A 23557-nucleotide genomic window follows, 5' to 3' on the forward strand; every position below is an offset into this window, starting at 1 on the left:
AGAGAACAGTGAGGACAGGTATATGGGAAGGTTTAAAGGAGGAATTGGTGAAGTGATAATTACAGTCTCAAAAAAGTTTTTTTTTTTTTAATTTTAATTTGCCACATGATTTCTGCAGTATTAAGCTGCCCACATGGCCTGCTCATCTGAGTCAACCCTATACCAATGAAATGACAGATGTCACAGCAAAATGTTTGTGTGTGTGTGTGTGTGTGTGTGTGTATGTGTGTGTACACCAGTGCGTGTGTACATTAGCCATAGTTTTTCTTTCAGAGATAGGTTCTCTTAATGTAAACTGGTTAGCCTGGAACTAGCTCTGTAGACCAGGCTGGTCTCAGAACTCAGATCTTCCATCTGCTTCTGACTCCCAGAGTCAGGATTAAATGTGTGCACCATCACATTTGGCCTCTTCACTGCTTAGAATCACTGAACTCGCCAACCTATGCTTGCAAATAGACCTTTATTATCATTGAGGAAGACGACACTCAACACACTCAGTTTTCAAGAGCAGACATTCAAGGTATATGCTATCAGACACCAGGGGTTGGGACTATTATTTATCACTAAAATTATGCTCACATCGTCGCATAATGTTTCAAGAATGAAGCTGCAAAAGGGGAAAAAAAAACAAGATATCAGTACACAAATGGGAGTGAGGTTTATCAACTGATAATTAAAGAACTGTCTTTTCATCACAGTCCTGAATCTGTTTAAAACTTTTAAATACTTTTTTGTTTGGGGCTGGAGAGATGGCTCAGTGTTTTATAGCACTGACTGCTCTTCCAGAGGTCTTGAGTTCAATACTCAAAACCACATATTGGCTCAAAACCAGGTGTAATGGCATCTGATGTCCTTTTCTGGTGTGTCTGAAGACATTTGCCGTATACTTATATACACAAAATAAACAAATAACAATATGCTTACTTGTCATGTGTGTAGGTGTCCACTTGTGTGTGTGTGTGTGTTTGTGCTTGAGTATGTGTGTGCGTGTGTGCACCTGAATAGGTATGTGCCTATGTGTGCATGCCTGTGTGTGTGCATGTGTGACCACACACATGTGTACTTATATCCATGGGTATGTGTGTCTATGTGTGCTTGTATATATATGTGTGAGGGTGTTTGGTATGTGTGTGCGTTAATGGGGGTGCATGTGTATGCTCCTATGAGTTGAGTGAGCAGACAATAACTTGTGGGAATCAGTTCTCTCCTTTCACCAAGCAGGTTCCAGAGACTGAACTTGTCAGGCTTGGTGGCATTGCCTAAAGTGCTGAGCCATCTCAGGTTAATTTTGAGTAACTGTGCACATTGGCTAAGGACGACTATCATGCATAGCGTGAGTTCCAATCCCAGCCCCCTGCAATAGACCTCTGCCCCATTTCTCAATCCTCGGTTGTTCAGTACATATCCTAGCTTAAGAACAGAGAGAGCAGCAGGGTGTGATGTTCCAGACCTATAAATCACGTCAACTTAGGAGCTGAGGACAAGGAATTGACAGAGATTGAGGGAGTTTGAGGTTAGTCTAGGTTACCTTGTCTCAGGAAAAACCCAAAGATGTAATTTATAAAGTTATTTTAAATTTGAGTTGTGTTCCCTTTGCTAAACTTGGTCCACTCAGGGTGAATATAGCAGTGCATCCCCTCTGCAGTAGGGCTGTGAGATGGTGGGACTCATGTCAGTCATTCTGTTCTTCACTGAGATAAACCTCTAATAGATCACTCAGGAGCTCATAAGTGTGAGGCCTGCCCTGGGCAATGACACAGCCTCTGCCCATAGCCTTGCAGACTCTAGCTGAAACCTGTTGTCCACACCCTTATCCTGCTTTGCACTGAGATGGTATAAATGGCCCCCCTACCTCTCTCCACCTGGCATGTGGCAGACACAGCAAACCTCCCTGAAATTTGGGGATAAAGTTCTTTATCAGAGTTCATCCTTTATATGTGGAAGACCCAGGATTCACTCCCCCACATAAGAAAGACAAAGTACCTTCCCCAAACTGGTAAGTCAACAGAGAGTCAAAAGCAGGTCAAGACCAAATACACTAAGTTCCAACCATTGACACTAGATTCAACAAGAACAAGTTTCTAATAATTAAAGAACAAATGTGAAATCAGAGGGACATTCCACCTGATCATCTATAGAATGACAGACCCCAATGACAGGGGATGTTTCAGCACATCATAGAAGCCAGAAGGACATTGTAGAGCCCTTTCCAAATCCTGAAGGAGAAGAAACTAATACCAATTTAAAAATCTGAGACTGAGTGAGAGGGAGAAGTTTCAGGATTCAAGGCAAGCCCTGGATACATAAACTTTTAGGGTAGCCTTAACTACATCGTATTTAGAGTTTACACAGAGAAATCCAATAAGGTAGGGGGACTCATTTTTTTCTTTTACTTTTTTTTTTTTTTTTTTTTTTTTTTTAGATAGATTAAAGGTGTCTTGCAAACTGGCAATCAACTTTTGGTTCAGCAGCCTGAGTTTGGAGATTGTACCACTACACCATGACCACTGAAAAGAATTTCGATGAAGGCAAGTCAAAGGAAGATAGCCAAATGGAGATGATGACAGCTCACTGATGAAGGAACCCAAGAGGTGGTTGCACTCTGCCATTAAAGACAAGATATGAGGATACAGTCCCCCCATTTCTACTGTGGGCCTGAGACTCTTGAGAACTTATGTGCTCAGTTCCCAGAACTAGCTATTCTTTCTTTCCCTCCCTTCCTTCTTTTCTAATATATAATCTTGCTTTATAGCACTGGCTGTCCTGGGACTCAGTATGTAGACCAGGCTGGCCTCAAACTGACAAGATGGCAACTTGGCTGCCACCTTACAGCTGGGATTAAAAGTGTGTGTTGTGCTTAGCCAGTTCCTTTCTCTCTCTCTCTCTCTCTCTCTCTCTCTCTCTCTCTCTCTCTCTCTCTGTGTGTGTGTGTGTGTGTGTGTGATGATTTTGCAATGAACTTAATCTGGCTGCCAAACTTGCTAAATAGCAGAAGATGACCTTGAACTTGAACTTCTGGACCCTCCTGACTCTACTATTTGCATATTTGACATTTATTGCACAATGTCTGTTCTGTATGATGCTGGAGATCATAATTGTAGTCCTATCTTTTCAAAGAATGTTCTTCTCTCTTTTAACAATGCATTTTATATAGAACTTTTTAATATGTTTAACATTGCTTTCAATACATCTGTGTGAAGGTTTCTGTCAGATGCCCTGGAACTGGAGTTACAGACAGTGTGAGCTGCCATGTGATGCTGGAGATTGAACCCAAGTCTTCCAGAAGAGCAGCCAAGCTCCTTACTGCTGAACCAACTCTCCAGCCCCAGAAATGTTTTAAAATTAATTCTAGTTTAAGTCAAGAAGCAGAGCTTACCCAGACGTTGGCTGATGTCCCCTATTTAGTACTCGATAACACTTCCTTAGTAGCAGGCTTCTCTTCTCCCATGCATATACATCCAAAGTGCCATCATCACAGGTGACAATGACATGAACAGGGTCCTTCAAAGAACATCCAAATGTGAGTAGGCTGCAGTCAATGTCAGTTAAAAAGGGAGAGGGCCTAGGAGATGGCTCATCAGGTAAAGGCACTTGCTGAGCAAGCCTGATGCTCTGAGCCAATGTAAAAGGAAAAAGAAAGAGACTAACACCAGGAAGTCTGCCTGTGACCTCGGCAAGTGCTCACACACAGACAAATGCATAAGTGCACACCACAACAGTATGAAGTTTAAAAAACGTAAATCTGTTTTTTTAAATCCCCACTGTGTGGAACACATTCCAAACTTACCACCCATAGTTTCCAGATCTCTTCTGGGCAGTACTGAAATGACTGCAGACGGACACCATTTATGTCGAAGAGCAAGAGAGAGAATCTAGTTGAACAAACAATCACGTCCTTATCACTGACTCCAAAATATTCTGGTATCCCCTCATGTTCTGCCAGCAAGAAGCTGGCTGTCAAATATCCTGTACCAAACAAACAGAAATACAGAGGCATCTTTTTTTCATTTACGTAAGAGCAATATCCTTAATGCTTACTGAAAAGCATATCCCTCCTTCCATGGCATGCTAGTCTGAAAGAGACAATGAAAACAGTCCATTGATCTGTCAAGTCCATGTCCTGTGAAGTCCATGTCCTTGGACATGGAAAGACAGGCTATGACACAGGGATGGTGTCGACAGTCAGTAGCTTAAACATTGTAAAGACAACTGTACTGGGAAAGAATAGTAGAACCCAGTCCCTAGTGCATGACAGAAATGAAGTCTCCTTGAGTAAACTGTAGATCGCTATTGTAGTGACCATCAAACAGGCACAAGTTCACATCTGGACAAGGAGCCTCCTTCTCTCTTTACAAAAACATCATGTAGAGAATTGTCGTAAGGTTATCCACAATCAGGCACAGTCGAGTGGATCTCCAACTTTGAGGACAGTCTAGTCTACAGAACAAATACCAGGTTAGCCATGGATACCCAGAGAAACCCTGTCTTCAAAGACTAAAAATATAAAACAATGACAAGCATTTATAGCTTACTCTGAGCACTTGTGGGAGCCACAGGAGAAATGAGGATTTCTTTTACCAATTGGTTTTACATTATTATGTTTGTGTAGGTATTCATGCCAGAAGCACACATGTTGGGGTCATGGGACAACTTGAGGGATTTGGATCTCTCCTCCATACTGTGGTACCCCAGGAATTGAACTAGGTTGTCAGGCTCCGTAGGTAAGTGCATTTATCCTCTAAGCCAGTGCTTCTCAACCTTACTAATGCTTCCTACTGAACTGTAATACAGTTCTCATGTGGCAGTGTCGGGAGGGGGATCTGCCCTACCGTAGAGTTACTTTCATTGCTACTTCATAATGGTAATTTTGTTACTGTTAAGATTTGTGAGTTAAGTATTTTTTTGAGGATAGAAATTTGCCATAGGGTTCACAACCCATAGGTAGAGAACCACTGTCATAAACATTTTGCCACCCCATAATATAGTTATTGTTTCTTGTCATTTGGGGTTTTTGCTTTTGAGACAAGGTCTCACTATGCATCCATAGCTAACCTGGTATTCACTGCATAGATCTGGCTGACCTGGAACCCAGAGAATTCTACTTGTTTCTCCTCCTGAATGTTGGGATTTAAGGTGTGCACTACAATTTCTTGGCCCTTATTTTAATTTTTTACTTCAGTGTGTGTGTTTATGTACAAATCTGTGTGTGTGTGTGTGTGTGTATGCACGTGCACATGCTAAACCATCTTTTCAGATCCATCTGTTTTGTTTGTGAGACAGCACCCTCTATGAAGATTTCCTGACTCAGTCTCCTGATTTTGGGGCACATGACATCATGTCTTACTTGAGATCTTTCTAAGGTTTACCTTGAATAGTTACTTTGTTCCTGATCCCTTCCACCTTCATATCAAATGTGTCAAATTTTGTGATGTTTTGGGGTAAAATTAATGACATCAGGGTTATCCTGTCTTCCCTTCTTGGGGTCCAGAAGACTTTTCGGATTACTGGAACTTGGAGAATGGTAGACACTGGGGCAGAGAATTCTGATGTCTTCAGTAAGCTGCTCATGTAAAACACCTGTAGGGAGTATTGCCCAGTGGAATCAATGAAGAGTAAATCTCTGCAGCCTGGCACAAGCACACTCAAGACAAGTGGTTTTCAAAATAAACCCAAGAGTTGTTGCATCTGTTCTTCACCCAGGATAGGGAGGAGCAGTCATTGCTCCCACTAAGGATCAGAAAAACTCAGCCTCTTCCTGCCCCTCCCATCATATTCAGAGACAGAATGGAGTCCCTGACTCAGGTCATAAGGTCCCAGGTCATCCTACCCCAGTGGATGCATTAGGCAGAGCTTGGTTAAATACATTTTCTTTGTGCAGAGGATCAGTCCAGGGCTGTTCTAGACTTTTCTTTTTTTTTTTTTTTTTTTTTTTTTAAGTGAGGCATTGAGACTGTCATACTGTAACCCAGGCTTCTTTGAATGTATATCAATGTATAAAACTAAATAAATATGCAAGGGCCCTCAGGAGTACTTGACCTGTGAACAGACCATTGCTCTCCCAGTACCTAACAACCAGGCACCAGAGAGCTGGCAGTTAAGAGAGAAGGCAGTATATAAAGCATTGGGAATGGTAGCACTTATCTGAAATGCATCAGTCGCTGGTGAGCATGTAGGCCAGTGATTGAAAATTGCTTTATATCCAGCAAAGGTGCCTGGTGACTGTTATTTCACCTGCATTTATTCTTTAGCTAAGCCACATTTCAATGACACTTCACTAATAGACATTTGCCATTGTGACTTCACGTGACTGCTATCAAGCACATTATTCTTTCCTGACTGTAGGATGGCTTTTCTTATGATAGGGCTTAGGAGAGGAGGAGTGGTTTGCCCGGACCTCCCTGAGGACTGGAATTTCCCACTGTCTGCCACCTTCACCCTGGAGATGCTAGAACACACCTACCTTTGTCAAGTCATGTAGGCGGGGCCCCATCAGAAAGACCCATTTCTTCTGAGGAGAGAAGTAGAGTTCATCAATACGGTATGGGAATACATTCACCTTGGAAATGAGGTGTAAGTCAGGAATCCTGAAGATGTAGAGGTTTCCCAAGATGTCACCTACCTGAAATCAGAGCAGCAGCACCAGGTCAGTGGGGAAAGGTTAAGCATGGAAGAAGCAGTGTTATTTGCTCTGAGATTCACCACTGTGTCTCCAAGTCCAGTAATGAGACCCAGAGCTGTGACCAGCCTGCCTTACAGAGTGTCTACACTGATCTGATGCAATAAGGCTCTCTAAACCTGGGGGATGACTCAGTAGGTAACTCTGTGTGTGTGTGTGTGTGTGTGTGTGTGTGTGTGTGTGTGTGTGTGTGTGAGAGAGAGAGAGAGAGAGAGAGAGAGAGAGAGAGAGAGAGAGAGTTGATACATAGATGCACATGCAGGTAAAATATTCACACACAAAATAATTGTTTTTCCCTTTTGAATTTTTTGAGAAAGGATTTCTCTATGTAGCACTGGCTATCCTGTAACTTGCTCTGTAGACCAGGCTGGCCTCAAATGCAAGAGATTCATCTGCCTCTGTGACATGCACCACCATGCCCTGCAGGATTTATTTTTAAAGAACCTTTTGTAGGGCATGCTAGCATATGTCTTAAATCCCAACACTCTGAGGGCAGAGACCATCTGATCTCTGTGAGTTAGACTACCCTAGTCTACCCAGTGAGTTCTAGGCCAGCCATGAGTATATCATGATACTCTGTCTTAAACTCATGAGGTAGGGTGTGTCAAGATTCTCCACCCTAAAACACTTCCCCAGGACTTACTGGGACATCAGCATTATCCATTTCCTGTATATGTGATAAAATTCACATTTTTCTACTGTCTCTAACCAAATTCATGGATTCAGGAGTAAAAAACATTTCAAAGACAAGAAGATATAAAATCACTTAGAAATAGTGTGTGTGTTCTGGTGCTTGTTATTTCTATACTTAAGCATGTGTATGAAGATTATATACTGGGACATAGATGGAAACCAGAGAAGGCTGCCAGGTACCCTGTTAGACCACCCCTTTTCTGATTTCTTGAAAGAATTTCCTATTGTACCTGGAGCTAGGCTGTCTTGGCTAGCAGCCATCTAGAACCAGTGACCCTTGTGTTTTCATCCCCATCAACACTGAGGTTACAGGCACATTTAGCCACATCCCACTTTTTATGTGAGTGTCAGGGATTTGAACTTGGATCTTCACACTTGCACAGCAAACACTGCTACCCACTGTGCCACCTCTCCCCAGATGTCAGGAAAGAATTTTAATATGTCAAAGGCTAAGCGATGGTCATAATTATGATATACTGTGATTGACTCTGAGTGTTCACAGAGTCTCCAAGATGGAAAGTTGAGATTTGACAGTAGTGGGACCTCAAATAGGCAAGTGTTTTTTTTCTGTGTGTCTATTCCATACTACGTGGTAGTGGTGGTGGAGTGCTTGTCACTTACCAAGACAATAGGGCCATCCTTAGTAAATTCAGCTTGCAGTAATTGATAGCAAAAGAACAGGCCCTTAGTCGCCAGAACTTCCCTGTTGTGGCAGTCCCAGAGTTTGATAGTTGATTGCATATCTACAGTGACTGCAATGTGCATCTCTGGGAGGGTAGTCATCAATGCGATATAGGAGGGCTGTTTTGGGCTTATCCAGGTCATAGCACCCTGGAGAACAAGATCATCATCATGTCTGAGCATCTCCAGTTCAACCGCTTTCACCTACCAGGTTCATTTGGAAACCTTGTCCAGACTGGAATCCCTTCTTACTTACAAGAAAAGAATATGCAATTTCTAAGCATCCCTCACTGGACATGGTAGCATAGATCTAGAATCCCAGTCTTGGGAGGTAGAGACAGGATAGTCATTAGTATCTTGAGGCCAGTCTGGTCTACAATGTCAAGATGCAGGCCAGTTGGGACTACATTACAAGACTATCTCAAAAATAAATAAATAAAAGTAAATAAACCTAGGGCTTACAGCAGGTAAGACCACCAGCTGTTCTTAACAAAAGGAGCTTTGTTCAGTTCCCTAAACACCCAGTGCAGCTCACAACTGTCTGTAATTCCACTTCCAGGAGGTCTGAATCCCTCACATGCACATACATGCAGTTAGAATAACTTTGTACGTGAAAATAAAGAGAAGCACAAAGAAGAAAATCAAACATCTATATTATTTGTGGCAGGACTGGACAGGGAAACAGGACACATGCATTATGCTCAGAGGCAAGCACACACTCACTATACAGACCAGAGAGAAGAGCATAGCTGCCAAGATGGCTCAGCAGGGGAGGGCACCTGCCACTAAATTTGATGACAGGAGTTCAATCCCCAGGAACCACAGGGAAGGGGAGAAACAACTCCCACAAATATGCATGAAGAACATTCAGCAGCCCTGTGCTCAGAGTCAGTTCACCTTTCACTAACAGTGCAGCAGGGAGCATGGGCCTCTCATCAATTCTAGTGGGGATAGGGGTGTTTTTGTTTTTGTTTTGTTTTGTTTCTGTTTGGTTTGGTTTTTTGGTTTTTGAGTCAGGGACACTCTATATCCTGGCTCTCCTGATACTCTCTATAGAAACCAGGCAGGATTCAAACTTGCCTGCCTCTGGCTCCTGAGTGCTGGAGTTAAAGACCTATCCTACTACTTCTGGCAGTATTTAGTTTTACAACAAATGAAACAAAACTATTCCCAATGAATCAATTCAAAACTGATTGTTGTATCATCAATGCAACAATCATGGCAAATGAGAAAAACAGGTTCTCTTCCAGGATTTCCTTTAGGTTAAAAAAAAAAAATTAAGGGGCAGGAGAGAAGGCTCTGTGGTTAAGAGCACTTTCTGCTCTTTCAGAGGTCCTGAATTTAATTCTAGCAACCACACGGTGGCTCACAACCATCTATACTGGGATCTGATGCCATTTTTGGGCATGTAGGTGTACATGTAGATAGAGCAAATAAAATAAATAACTCTTTTTAAAAAAATAAATCATACACACATATACACACAAATACACACAGACACACACACACACACACTCCACTAGCAGCAGCATCAATTACAAAAAGCCAAAAGAATAATTAACTTTAGTAAAATACTATATTTAGCAATCAATATAGTTATTTCTAAGCACTAGTTCCATTTGCATGAAAATTATTAATAACCTCTCCTTCCCTCCAAATGCAATCTCTTCTTTGAAGGATCTATCACTAAAATGTGACTTGCACTTTGACTCCTTTGAAAGGCAACCTGTTAAAGGCCTCATTACCATACACACATGACTCAGTCTCACATGGGTGAGGTCGCACTATACTCCTGGCTCCCCCTGCCAGGTAGGATGATGATGCACCACTGGATCCTGCCTAGCACTTAGGAGGCAGAGGTAGGAGGGTCCCCATGAATCCATGGTCAGCCTGAACTCTAGGATAGCCTGATATCATTCTAAACAGCCTCCTCCCACCCACCTGACAAAACCTAAACCAAACAAAAAACAAACACTCTAAAACATCCAACCCCAATATCATCATGTTCATTATGTTACATTTCCAGTGTGCTGTAGGAGAAAATGTTTCTAAACATTGAGACCATAACAAAATAAAAACCTGTTTGCTGGGTATGTTGGGCCACCACATTAGTTCCAGCACTCAGGAGGCAGAGGCAGGCAGATCTGTTGAGTTGGAGGCTAGCCTGGCCTACATAGTTCCAGGCCAGCTAGGACTATAGGGTAAGACCTTCTCCCAGACAAACAGAACCAAGCAACCTCAAGAATGGATTAATGTTCATTGCATTAGGCTCTGTTACCTATTAAAATAGAAAATAGTTGAGAGAACAAAGGGTAATCAAGAAACACATTGAGGTTCCAGCATTTACCCGGTTCTCTCCACCATGGCTCAGCAGCTGGCAGACTCAGGAGTCAGAGCACACAAGAGAAAAAATTCTTGCATAAACCAGCAGGGACTGCACAGTGGCAATCTGGTGTCATAACGCTGAGACAAGCCAGGAGTAATGTCCTCAAGAACCACAGGCATGGCCCATCCTGTGTACTTTCCCACTGGTATTAGGGTCCCCACCATCCCTCTTCCAGGGCATCATATGGGCCCCTAGCACTAACCAAACCATAATAGAGAACAGAGATTATCTACCTACATAACTATGCTGCAGCCAGGTCAACAATGCTACCACATCTCTAGCCCTGTTACTTCCCCTAAGGCACTCAGCCCAGGAAGGTTCCAGGAGATCTATGCTCAAGGCATGTGCATGACATTGAAACAATGTCAGGAAGGTAGATCAATGGAATAGAATTGATGACCAAGAAATGAACACACATAACTATGGTCACTTGGTCTTTAACAAAGGAGCTAAAACTAGCCCGTGGAAAAATACAATAGATTTTCAACAAATGGTGCTGGTTCAACTGGCAATCAATATGTAGAAGAATGAAAATTTATCCATTCCTAACTTCTTGTAGGAAGCTCAAGTCCAAGTGGATCAAGGACCTCCACATAAAACCAGATACACTGAATCTAATAGAAGAGAAAGTGGGGAAAGACTCGAACACTTAGGCACAGGGGAAAAGTTTTTGAACAGAACACCTAGGTCTTATGCTCTATGATCAAGAATCGATAAATGGGACCTCATAAAATTGCAAAGCAATTGTAAGGCAAATGACACTGTTAATAGCATAAACTAGCAACCAACAAATTGTGAAAATATCTTTACTAATCCTACATCCAATAGAAGGCTAATATCCAATATATACAAGGAACTCAAGAAGTTAGACTCCAGAGAACGAAATAACCCTATTAAAAAATGGGGAACAGAATTAAACAGAATTCTTTACTGAGAAAATTCGAAGGGCTCAGAAACACCTAAAGAACTGTTCAACATCCTTAGTCATCAGGGAAATACAAATCAAAATGACCTTGAGATTCCACCTCACTGCAGGCATTATGGCTAAAATCAAAAACTCAGGTGACAATAGATGCTGGAGAGTATGTGGAGAAAGAGGAACACTCCTCCTCCATTGCTTGTGGAATTGCAAGCTGGTACAACCACTCTGGAAATCAGTCTGGTGGTTCCTCAGAAAATTAGACATAGTACCACCTGAGGACCCAGCTATACCACTCCTGGGCATATAGCCAGAATATGCTCCCAAATGTAATTATGACATATGCTCCACTATTTCATAGAAGCCTTATTTATAATAGCCAGGAGCTAGACACAACCCAGATGCCCCTCAACAGAGAAATGGATACAGAAAATGTGGTATATTTACACAATGGAGTACTATTCTCAATTACTGTTAATTATAGAATTATGTGTTTCCCATAGTAAACTATATTATCAACTATAATATTCACATGGTCAAATTTTAAAGTTTCTTTTGTCTTTTAAATGTGAAGTTAAAATATGCTGCTATATATATATATATATATATATACATATATACACATATATATACACACACACATACATATATATTTATTTGGTCTTTCAGATAGAAGGAAATATCCACTGTTGCTCCTTTTGCTCCACAAAAGGTTTTTGTCTTTCTTAAACTCTTCTTTTCCCTCCCTTTTTATTAAATATTTCCATAACCTCTTCTTAAAATGTGTACATGCTGTTAATAGATTTATCTCTTTTGTAAAGTTGTGAGCTCCACGAACTCCACTAAGATCCACCTCCTATGGACCAAACAGACTCAATCTAGATAAGTACACCTACCAATCAATGGCCCAAGTTCCTACCTGTTGCCTGTTTCAGAGGCTGGGATTAATCTGTTCCCTGGGATTGGGACTCCCTTCACCCCAACAACCAAGGTCTAAGGATTTCTTATGTACACCTAAGATCATTTCTTTTTCTCCCAAAAGCACTTGACTTTATTCTCTTTCTCAAATATACATAAGTGTTGCAATAACTTGCTATATCTAAGTGTTTACACAAAAACTATATCCAGGACAGCTCCAGAGAAGCAACCCACAGATGTGTCAGTACCTGCTCTCACAGACACAGTTGCTTCTACTGGACCTGCTCCTTCCTACCAACAGATGGTACCACAGATCCTGCACAGCAAGGAGACAAGAGACTTTCCTAAGACTGGACCAACACCACATTCCAGTTTTCTTAGTTTTTCCAGACATGTAGAACCAAAGTTAGCTGGAAACAGCTAAAGATCACAATGACCCTATTCCTGATTCACCTTTGCCTCTTTCTAGTTTCTCCTTTTTAAAATTAAATGAAAATGGAGGCATGTTAGCATTTCTTCAGAGCTCCAGCCAACAGTTACTGTGCAACAACCAGGTAGGCCTGGCTTGCAATAAACTGAGCTTTTTGACCCCTCTTTGTTCTCTCTGTCCCTTCTGATTCTTTTCTCTCCTTAACCCGTTTTTCCGTCTTTTCCCTTCCCCCTTCAGTCTCCCTCTCTACTATTGCTGACCTGCCTCCCCTCTCTCCATTTCTCCCTCTCTAGCTTTCTCTGGGTCTACTTCTTTCTCAACTCTGCTTCACAGAATCTACATAAATTCTATTCTGCACTATACACATTGTATGTCTCCTACCTCAGGGGAAGGGATGCCTCAGCATGGGCCTGCCCGCCTAGGCACACCTCCCACCTCACTACACTTTGCTCTACAAAACATATCCTAATCTTTTTAAGAATACAATACAGTCTACTTCTTTCTCTGTCTATCCTGGACTGTTCTAGGAGTCACTGGCCATTCTCTCATATGTATAAAAAAACCTTTATCATGTCATTGAGCAGTAATGTCTACAATTTCTTTGCTGTACCCCTAACAACAGCATGAAAAAAAACAAAGCATTTCCAGAAAAGTCAGGAACAAGACAAGTATATCCACACTTTCTACTCACAGTTATTATGGTATTGTTTTAGCTAGAACAATAAAACAAGAGAAACAAACAAAAGGGAAGCCAATAGGAAAGAGAAGCCAGAATTTCTTCATTTGCAGACACTATGAGCCTGTACTTTGAGACCCTATGACTCCTCTGGAAAACTCTGAAAACTTATAAACTCCCAGCAAATTGGCAGGCTACAGAAATAACACGGAAAAAAATCAGTGCCCTTCCCATGCAGCACTAAAGAAAGTGAAGAAGGATCAGGGAAGCCTTCCCATTCACAGCAGCCTGGAACACCACCCTGAAGGGTCCTGGTGGGCATGGTATGCGCTTTTGATCCCGGCAGACAGAAGTTAGCAGATCTCAGAATTCGAGGCCAGCCTGGTCTACAGAGCAAGTTTCCCTCAAGGCTCTTACAAAGTGAAACCCTGTTCCAAACCAGAAAAACAACAACAAACAAACCCTGATGGTTCAGCAGTACAGAACAATTAATGCTCTTGCAGAGGACCCTAGCTGGGTTCCCAAAGCCTATACAACACCTGACAGACTCTGGCCTCTGCCAGCTGGCACCACCCATAAACTAACACAGGAACACACACATATATAATCAAAACTATATCTCAAAAAAAAAAAAAGAATACCAAGGAGTAAATCCAACTTTGAATGAGAACAAACTATATGATCAAAACTTTGGAACACTGACAGACTCTGCACAGGTGGCTAAGCAGTGGACTGGAGTTCAGTGCCCACAGGCCCAGTGTCCATAGCTTACCATCATCTGCAATTACAGTTTTTAAGGGACATGGCACCCTCTTTGACCTCTACAGGCAGCAGACACACATGGATTACACATACATATATCCCCTGAAAACACTCATACATATAAAACAATTCATTCTAAAAATAAAGAAAAAAGGAAGAAAGAGGGAAAAATCAGGTGTGGTGTTGCAACACTGTGACCCAAGCATATGGGAAGCCAAGGTAGATGGATCTGTATGGGGACTTCTGGGACAGCCAGGTCTGTACAGGGGGATCCTGTCTCATCACCTGCAACAACAAAACATGAAATTATTATTCATATGAGGGTAACTTTTGCTACTTGTGAGCCAGACTCACCTCCTGAATATCCCAGGTAGAAATCCTGTTCAGGGAAGTTATCATACAGACAGCAGACTTCCCTTGTCCATTTCTTGTTAAGCCATGCCTTGAGATATAACGTGGATGTGACCGAATTTCTGCAAGGAAACCCCAACAATATGTGGACACAAGACAGTTGAGGGACAATTCTAACTGAAGGAGGTATGTTTTACTTCCCTCTGCCATGAAGAAGGCTTAGATAACAGCTGTGGAAAAGATGAAGAGAGAGGCAGCCATGCACACTGTAGGCTGGTCATTGGTTCAGATACATTCATTCTTTGGTCTGTTTCTATAGATACAAAATGGGTACTAGGGCCTGGGGCTGTAACTTCTGGGTAGAGTTCTAGGTTCAGTTCCTAGAGGCCTATAAACCATAAATGTACTCATTGGAGGCAGAAGGATCCAAAGTTCAAGGTCATTCGTATTTGTTACATGAAGGGTTTGAGATCAGCATGCGGTATATCAGATCCTGCCAGAGAGGGGGGGAGGGGGAGAGAGGGAGAGAGGGAGAGAGGGAGAGAGGGAGAGAGGGAGAGAGGGAGAGAGGGAGAGAGGGAGAGAGGGAGAGAGGGAGAGAGGGAGAGAGGGAGAGAGGGAGAGAGGGAGAGAGGGAGATCAGGTGTGGAGATATTCAAGTCTCATGAATTTAAGGAGCAGATCTTTATATTTCAGGCCAGCCTAGTCTACAGATAAAGTTCCAGGCTTGCCACAGCTATGTAGGGAGTGAGACCGTATCTCAAAAGAAACAGAAAAGATAAAATTCATGCCTTCAGGAGAATGGATTTCATAAAGTTGTCTTGTGACACAGAAACACTGTGCCATGTATACACCTCACATACAGAGACACTAAAAATAAATGTAAAAAATTTCAAGTCATCTCTACATCAGGAAACTGTTTGAGGAAGGATTTGAAAAAGTTAAATACTAAAGCCTATTTGGCAATTTCCCCAATAAATTCTCTCTAGAATCTGGGAAGTGTATGAAGCCTTTAGGTAAAGAGAACGATAGGGCTGGTTTTAAGATGCTGAGCAATCAGTCAGTAGATTACAGATTGGTTCCAAGGTAGACTAGTACATCAGGCCCATCTTGTTAAACTACAATCCCCTTCTTCTTATTAAATGAGAATGTAGGACTGCACAGACTGGGAAAAACCAAGTGGGTATCTCTTCTAGAATACCCAAGCTCATACCAAACTCCACAGGAATTTCCTTGTAAGTGAAATCTTCTGGCTTTGCCCGGGTCTTGGCCTGTTCTTGCCATGTTTTGTCAAAGAAGAACTGCTTCCATGTCTCTAAGCCATGGAGCTCTAGGGTGAACATGCAACAGTAGAGCCATCTCTTTTGACACAACTTCCTGCAATACACAGTTGCAATCCCATCAGGCTGACCCAAGTCACCTCACCTTAGAACCACAGTTACTGTGTGCATGCATTCACTAACCATCCTCACACATCACTGGTCCATGTCCAGAATCAGAAGGCCTCTTCTTCCCTCTCAGCCCCATCTTGTCCCCTCTTCCCATCCCACCCTGCCCCTCTCCTTACCTCCACAGGACATTACTGCTTGCAAGTTCATTCCAGTTCTATGAGAGAGAAAAGAATCCTTAAACCAACAACTCCCTCCCTCTCTTGGTCTCAATTTGTTCTGGGCTGGGCCTACACAGGTTAATCAAACAGTCCTAGCTCTGCAGGCTGAGCCAGCCTGGGAAGACCTACCCCAGCAAACACAAGTCACCTTGTGAGGGCTCAGAGGAAGGAGGGCCAGTCTCCAAAGATCTGATAAGAAATATCAAGGATGTCACATATTAGCAAGACATCTCCCCAGGGTAGCCTGTTCCATTCATTTAGTAGAATTTTGTTATCACTGTTATGGTTCTGAGATAGGTTGTCTAGTCAACTAGGCTGGTATTAAATTCAGTGGTTGAAAGCCGGGCGTGGTGGCGCACGCCTTTAATCCCAGCACTCGTGAGGCAGAGGCAGGCGGATTTCTGAGTTCGAGGCCAGCCTGGTCTACAAAGTGAGTTCCAGGACAGCCAGGGCTACACAGAGAAACCCTGCCTCGAAAAACCAAAAAAAAAAAAAAAAAAAAAAAAATTCAGTGGTTGATCTTAACCCAAACTCCTGATCTTGCTTCCACCTCACAAGTGCTTTAATTACAGACATGTGCCACTAATCCTACCTCAATTAACCAGGTTTGAGGTCTTCACACTGGATAATACTAACCCATAAGCACTAGATATGTCTGTTTGCTATTCTGAAGGATGGAGCTACTGTTGGTCAAGAGAAGCTGCTGAGTCCCCAAGACACTAATGTGTCAGAGCTTAGTAGACAGGTCTGAATAAGGTAATTTTAGGGAGGGAAAGAAGGAAGGAAGGGTGGGAGGAAAGAATGAAGCCAGGCTGTGTGAGTGTGATGCTGGGGTATCTAAGACTGCAAGACTGAGTGGGAAAGGTCAAAGGGCCTCATGTAGGGTGCACCCAATGGAGGAGTTCAGCCAAGGAGCTTTTACCTTGTTCACTTGGGCAGCCTGTAGCAAACTGTAGGCATCCAGATAGGAGAGGATTTCCATCATCGGCAAACTAGGTAAATGGATCTCCATCTTCAGTGGCCTAAGTCCACACTGACTCTTCTTTCTCCTCCCCAGCTTGATCTAATTTTAAAGACTTGGCCAAAGTATTCACAGGATTGCCAACCACAGGCCATCAGGTTTTGGTTGGAGCAAGCTGCACCTGCGTAGACTCTCAGCCTGACTCCCAGCCTCCCTCACTGCAGCCAAAAACACTCAGCTGAGAGCGCTCACACCTGAACTCACTCCACAGTGATTTTCAGTGCCTAGATGAGCTCAACAACCCCTTCCTGGCCCTCTGGAGACCAAAAGCACATGATCTGGGGTGGCCCTGATTGGTGATGTACTTGTCAGAACTTTCTAGAAAATCTGGAGTAACACACTAAGTTTCAAGAGGTTCAATTGCTTATGTGAAGTCCGTTAGGTTTCTCCAAATTTCTGGTGTAGGGAATCTGGTTTCCATGTTCATGTCCACTTTGAGACCTGAGTTAGATCAGCAGGACCCACCTCTCTGTACCTGCACAGCCTCTGAGATCATGTGCTTGTGTACTTAGCTCTCTAGTAGAAAGTGGGGGTCACAGAGGACACCTGATGTTTCCTGTTGGTCTCTGCACATACACAGGCATAGGCACTCCTGCATATACTTTTACATGTACTGCACATGAATTGCAGGCCAGTCTAGGCCAAGGAGAGGAAAATGACTGTTTTATTAAAAAGAGAAAAGTAAAAGTGTCATGCTGATTTCACTCATGCTGTTTATATTCCTAAGTAGAAATCAGAATGTATTTTCATTCTAAAATTACCTTCTCCTGTGCATCCACAGGTTGAGCTTAGGTCCTGGACCCTGGAAACTGTGATTCTTTGTGAATGTATTTTCATTCTAAAATTACCTTCTCCTGTGCATCCACAGGTTGAGCTTAGGTCCTGGACCCTGGAAACTGTGATTCTTTGTCCTTTAAGACAACAACTCAATGAATCTAACACTATGATAGAGTGCACACACATACACCATGGACACATGCACGCATGCACACACACACACACACACACACACACACACACACACACAATGTGTGTGTATATATGTGTATATATGTGTACAGCCCCTGAAAGCACCTAGAGGCCTCCTTGTGCTAAATTGCTCAGTTTTCTCTTCTTTTTTTCTTTCCTTTATTTGATTTTGAGACAAGGTCTTACTATCTACCCCGACCGACTAGCCTGGATTTTGATATATAATCCTGGCCTCAAACTTACAGATCTGTCTGCTTCTGATTCCCAAGTGATGGGATGAAAGATATGTGCCACAATGCCTGGCTTTGACCTTTCTGTTTGCTTAGCCAGAGGATGGCCCTGGCTTCATTCTCTGAGTGACTGATTTAGATGTTCCAATGCAGAGCTGTTGTAACTCCTCATAACAGACATGAGGCTTTGTTACCCCAGACACCTAAACAATGGGTATTTTCCATTCATGATGCAGATCTGATTATTTTTACAATGCGTATTTATTTAAGATGTGCGTGTGTGTGTGTGTGTGTGTGTGTGTGTGTGTGAGAGAGAGAGAGAGAGAGAGAGAGATTGAATGAGAGAGGATATCATCCTATGATCTGAGCTGGCTTAGAATTCACTGAGGAGTTTAGGTTGGCCTCCAACATGAAATTTCTTGCCTGCAGAAGCCAGGAGAGGGCATTTGACCTCCTGGTACTGAGGTTACAGACAGTTGTGTGTCCCCACGTGGGTGCTGAAAATCAAACCCAGGTCCTCTGGAAAAGCAGGCACTACTCTTAACCACTGACCTGTCTTTCCAACCCCTAAAGAGACCCTTCTTCTTTTTTTATTTAATCCAGTAGTTCAATAATGGCCATCTGGGAAAGGGACCATCAGGTGACCAGTAGAGGGATGAGTTGAAGAACATTTTCTGAGTCTCTGATGTTCACTGCAGGGTGTGATCTGAAGATAGTTGTTGCAGTAGCTTGCTGAGGCCCATTTCAAATGAGTATTAATGAGATGGGGTAGATGGAAAAAACACTCTCTGTCCCAGGTTTACACATTGCTTATTTAACATTGTCAGGGCCCTGTTCTCTGCAGAGGCACTAGAAGACAATCCACCCCTTGTCTCTGCCAGTTCCCAGCAGCTGCCCTGGCATCCCTGGACTTGAGAAGCATCACTCCATTCTCTGTCCCTGCCACCAGTCATGATCTCATCCCAGGATTCACCCTTCTCTGCTTTGTTGTATCTCACTATGTAGCTCTGGTGACTAGGGCTCACTATATAGACAAGGCTGGACATGAATCCACCTACCTCTGCCTGCTGCTGAGTGCTGGGATTAAAGGTGTGCCCCATCATGCAGAAATTACTTTTATTTTGTTTTGTTTGTTTTATTTCTAGACATGATTTCTCTGTGTAGCCCTGGCTGTCATAGAACTCACTCTGTAGGCCAGAATGTCCTCCACCTCAGAGATCTGGATGCTTCTACCTCCAGAGTGCTGAGATTAAAGGCAAATACTGCCACCATCACCCAGCTGGGATATCTTTCTTTTTTCAGGTCACCTGTAAATGTAGTCAGAGCACATCTGGGTAAATTAAGATAAGTTCCTCATTTGAGATGATAACCCAGTAATATCTTTGAATTTTTATTATGTGAATGAGCGTGTGTGTTTGTGAACTTGAGCACAGGTACACACAAAGGTCAAGGTGTCAGATCTTTCTGGTGCTAGAGTTGCAGGCAGTTGTGAGCTGTTCCAGGAGATTCTGGGCATAGGACTGGAGTCTTCTACAGAGGTGGTATGTGCTCTTAATTGATAAGCCATGTCCAAAGTCCCACTCAGGCATATATTTTATCATATTAAATGACATTCACAGCTTTGTCATATAGGCCATACAAGGCCCAGAGATTGGGACATAGATGTATCTTTTAGAAGGGACCACCATCACAGGCCACTGCAGTTACTATATAAAGACATATTTGCATGTTCACAATGGTTGGAAACTCTATAATACCTCCTTAACAACATTAAGGAGGGACTGAGAAAGAGTGCACCCAGGTTCTTAACCAGTGTTTGCTGCAAACATTTGGGACCTTGCTGGGTATGGTAAGATGTCTGTAGCTCTTAATAACAGGCTTCAGTGAATTAACAAGTTAGGTTGGGAACCTTGCCATCATAGTCTTCAACTTCCAATAAGACATTTGGATACTCTGAGCTTTCATAAAGAGAAAACAAAGGCTCAAGACACCTTATAGAGAGATGGAGAAGGAAGGAGGAAGGAGAAGCTCAGATCCTGCAGCCCAGGCTGTGGACAGAATACAGAAGGCTCTGAAGATGACTGAAGTCAGGAATACCACCTGACTGAATGACCACATTCAACCTAGTCCTGTCTAGTTTTATGTCAGCTTGACACAAGCTAGAGTCATCTGAGACCAGGGAACCTCAGTGGAGAAAATGTCTCCAAGTGATCAGGCTGTAGGCAGTCTTGTAGGGCAATTCTTTAATTAGTGATTGATGTGGGAGGGCCCAGCCCATTGTGGGTCATGGCATAAGGCAAATGGTAAACTTGGCATGGATGATTTCTTTCTTTCTTTCTTTTTTTTTTGAAGTATCTATACTTGTAGTCACATTTTTTTTAATTTACTTTTTTATTAGGTATTTTCCTCATTTACATTTTCAATGCTATCCCAAAAATCCCCTACCCACCCACTCCCCCTTTTTGGCCCTGGGGTTCCCCTGTACTGGGGCATATAAAGTTTGTGTGTCCAATGGGCCTCTCTTTGCAGTGATGGCCGACTAGGCCATCTTTTGATACATTTGCAGCTAGAGTGAAGAGCTCCGGGGTACTGGTTAGTTCAGAATGTTGTTCCACCTATAGGGTTGCACATCCCTTTAGCTCCTTGGGTACTTTCTCTAGCTCCTCCCTTGAGAGCCCTGTGATCCATCCACTAGCTGACTGTGAGCATCCACTTCTGTGTTTGCTAGGCCCCGGCATAGTCTCACAAGAGACAGCTATATCAGGGTCCTTTCAGCAAAATCTTGCTAGTGTATGCAATGGTGACAGCGTTTGGAGGCTGATTATGGGATGGATCCCCAGGTATGGCAGTCTCTAGATGGTCCATCCTTTCGTCACAGCAACAAACTTTGTCTCTGTAACTCCTTCCATGGGTGTTTTGTTCCCAATTCTAAGAAGGGGCACAGTGTCCACACTTTGGTCTTTATTCTTCTTGAGTTTCATGCGTTTAGCAAATTGTATCTTATATCTTGTGTATCCTAAGTTTTTGGCTAATATCCACTTATCAGTGAGTACATATTGTGTGAGTTCCTTTGTGATTGTGTTACCTCACTCAGGATGATGCCCTCCAGGTCCATCTATTTGGCTAGGAATTTCATAAATTCATTCTTTTTAATAGCTGAGTAGTACTCCATTGTGTAAATGTACCATAATTTCTGTATCCATTCCTCTGTTGAGGGGCATCTGGGTTCTTTCCAGCTTCTGGCTATTATAAATAAGGCTGCTATGAACATAGTGGAGCATGTGTCCTTCTTACCGGTTGGGACATCTTCTGGATATATGCCCAGGAGAGGTATTTCTGGATCCTCAGGTAGTACTATGTCCAATTTTCTGAGGAACCACCAGACTGATTTCCAGAGTGGTTGTACAAGCTTGCAATCCCACCAACAATGGAGGAGTGTTTTCTCCACATTCTCTCCAGCATCTGCTGTCACCTGAATTTTTGAACTTAGCCATTCTGACTGGTGTGAGGTGGAATCTCAGGGTTGTTTTGATTTGCATTTCCCTGATGATTAAGGATGTTGAACATTTTTTTCAGGTTCTGAAATCTCAGCCATTCGGTATTCCTCAGGTGAGAATTTTTTGTCCAGTTTTGAGCCCCATTTTTAATGGGGTTATTTGATTTTCTGGAGTCCACCTTCTTGAGTTCTTTATTTATATCGGATATTAGTCCCCTATCTGATTTAGCATAGGTAAAGATCCTTTCCCAATCTGTTGGTGGTCTTTTTGTCTTATTGATGGTGTCTTTTGCCTTGCAGAAGCTTTGCAGTTTCATGAGGTCCCATTTGTCAATTCTCCATCTTACAGCACAAGCCATTGCTGTTCTATTCAGGAATTTCCCCCCTCTGCCCATATCTTCAAGGCTTTTACCCACCTTTTCCTCTATAAGTTTCAGTGTCTCTGGTTTTATTTGAAGTTCCTTGATCCACTTAGATTTGACCTTAGTACAAGGAGATAGGAATGGATTGATTTGCATTCTTCTACATGATAAAAACCAGTTGTGCCAGCACCATTTGTTGAAAATGCTGTCTTTCTTGCACTGGATGGTTTTAGCTCCCTTGTCGAAGATCAAGTGACCATAGGTGTGTGGGTTCATCTCTGGTTTTTCAATTCTATTCCATTGGTGTACTTGTCTGTTGCTGTACCAGTACCATGCAGTTTTTATCACAATTGCTCTGTAGTAAAGCTTTAGGTCAGGCATCGTGATTCCACCAGAGGTTCTTTTATACTTGAGGAGAGTTTTTTGCTATTCTAGGTTTTTTGTTATTCCAGATGAATTTGCAAATTGCTCTTTCTAATTCGTTGAAGAATTGAGTTGGAATTTTGATGGGGATTGCATTGAATCTGTAGATTGCTTTTGGCAAGATAGACATTATTACTATATTGATCCTGCCAATCCTTGAGCATGGGAGATCTTTCCATCTTCTGAGATCTTCCTTTCTTCAGAGACTTGAAATTTTTATCATACCGATCTTTCACTTCCTTAGATAGAGTCACGCCAAGATATTTTATATTATTTGTGACTATTGAGAAGGGTGTTGTTTCCCTAATTTCTTTCTTAGCCTGTTTATTCTTTGTGTAGAGAAAGGCCATTGACTTGTTTGAGTTAATTTTATATCCAGCTACTTCGTTGAAGCTGTTTATCAGGTTTAGGTGTTCTCTGGAGGAATTTTTAGGGTCACCTATATATACTATCATATCATCTGCAAAAAGTGATATTTTGACTTCATCTTTTCCAATTTGTATCCAGTTGATCTCCTTTTGTTGTCGAATTGCTCTGGCTAGGACTTCAAGTACAATGTTGAATAGGTATGGAGAAAGTGGACAGCCTTGTCTAGTCCCTGATTTTAGTGGGATTTCTTCCAGCTTCTTACCATTTACTTTGATGTTGGCTACTGGTTTGCTGTAGATTGCTTTTATCATGGTTAGGTATGGGCCTTGAATTCCTGATCTTTCCAAGACTTTTATTATGAATGGGTGTTGCATCTTGTCGAATGCTTTTTCCGCTTCTAACGAGATGATCATGTGGTTTTTGTCTTTGAGTTTGTTTATATAATGGATTACGTTGATGGATTTCCGTATAATAAACCATCCCTGCATCCCTGGAATAAAACCAAATTGGTCAGGATGGATGATTGCTTTAATGTGTTCTTGGATTCAGTTAGCGAGAATTTTATTGAGGATTTTTGCATTGATAT

The 23557-nt window shown here is 42.4% G+C and overlaps 1 protein-coding gene across 2 annotated transcripts; it reads right to left on the bottom strand.

Moving 5' to 3' along the window:
- Positions 1–501: 501 nt before the first annotated feature.
- Positions 502–17113, bottom strand: LOC110287764 (F-box/WD repeat-containing protein 15-like). Of its 2 annotated transcripts, XM_021154305.2 has the most exons (10): positions 17024–17113; positions 16060–16097; positions 15706–15869; positions 14496–14614; positions 7991–8200; positions 6461–6619; positions 5367–5577; positions 3788–3966; positions 3377–3501; positions 502–607 (listed from the first exon to the last, which is right to left on the bottom strand). In XM_021154305.2, exons 1-10 carry the CDS (start codon positions 17111–17113, stop codon positions 502–504), a joined length of 1401 nt encoding a protein of 466 aa, XP_021009964.1. The 2 variants fall into 2 exon arrangements, with proteins under 2 accessions (XP_021009964.1, XP_021009965.1); XM_021154306.2 differs by lacking the exon at positions 6461–6619.
- Positions 17114–23557: the final 6444 nt, after the last annotated feature.

The sequence above is a fragment of the Mus caroli genome, unplaced genomic scaffold, assembly GCF_978045245.1.
Source record: "Mus caroli unplaced genomic scaffold, Mus_caroli_1 scaffold_11, whole genome shotgun sequence".
NCBI classification, from domain to species: domain Eukaryota; kingdom Metazoa; phylum Chordata; class Mammalia; order Rodentia; family Muridae; genus Mus; species Mus caroli.

Coding starts and splice junctions, on each gene's coding strand:
- LOC110287764 (XM_021154305.2), bottom strand. CDS start 17,113: ATGGAGATCCATTTACCTAGTTTGCCGATGATGGAAATCCTCTCCTAT. Junction 15,870..16,059: donor AGCAGTAATGTCCTGTGGAG/GTAAGGAGAGGG, acceptor TGTGTATTGCAG/GAAGTTGTGTCAAAAGAGAT. Junction 8,201..14,495: donor CTACCTGGGATATTCAGGAG/GTGAGTCTGGCT, acceptor CTTGTTCTCCAG/GGTGCTATGACCTGGATAAG.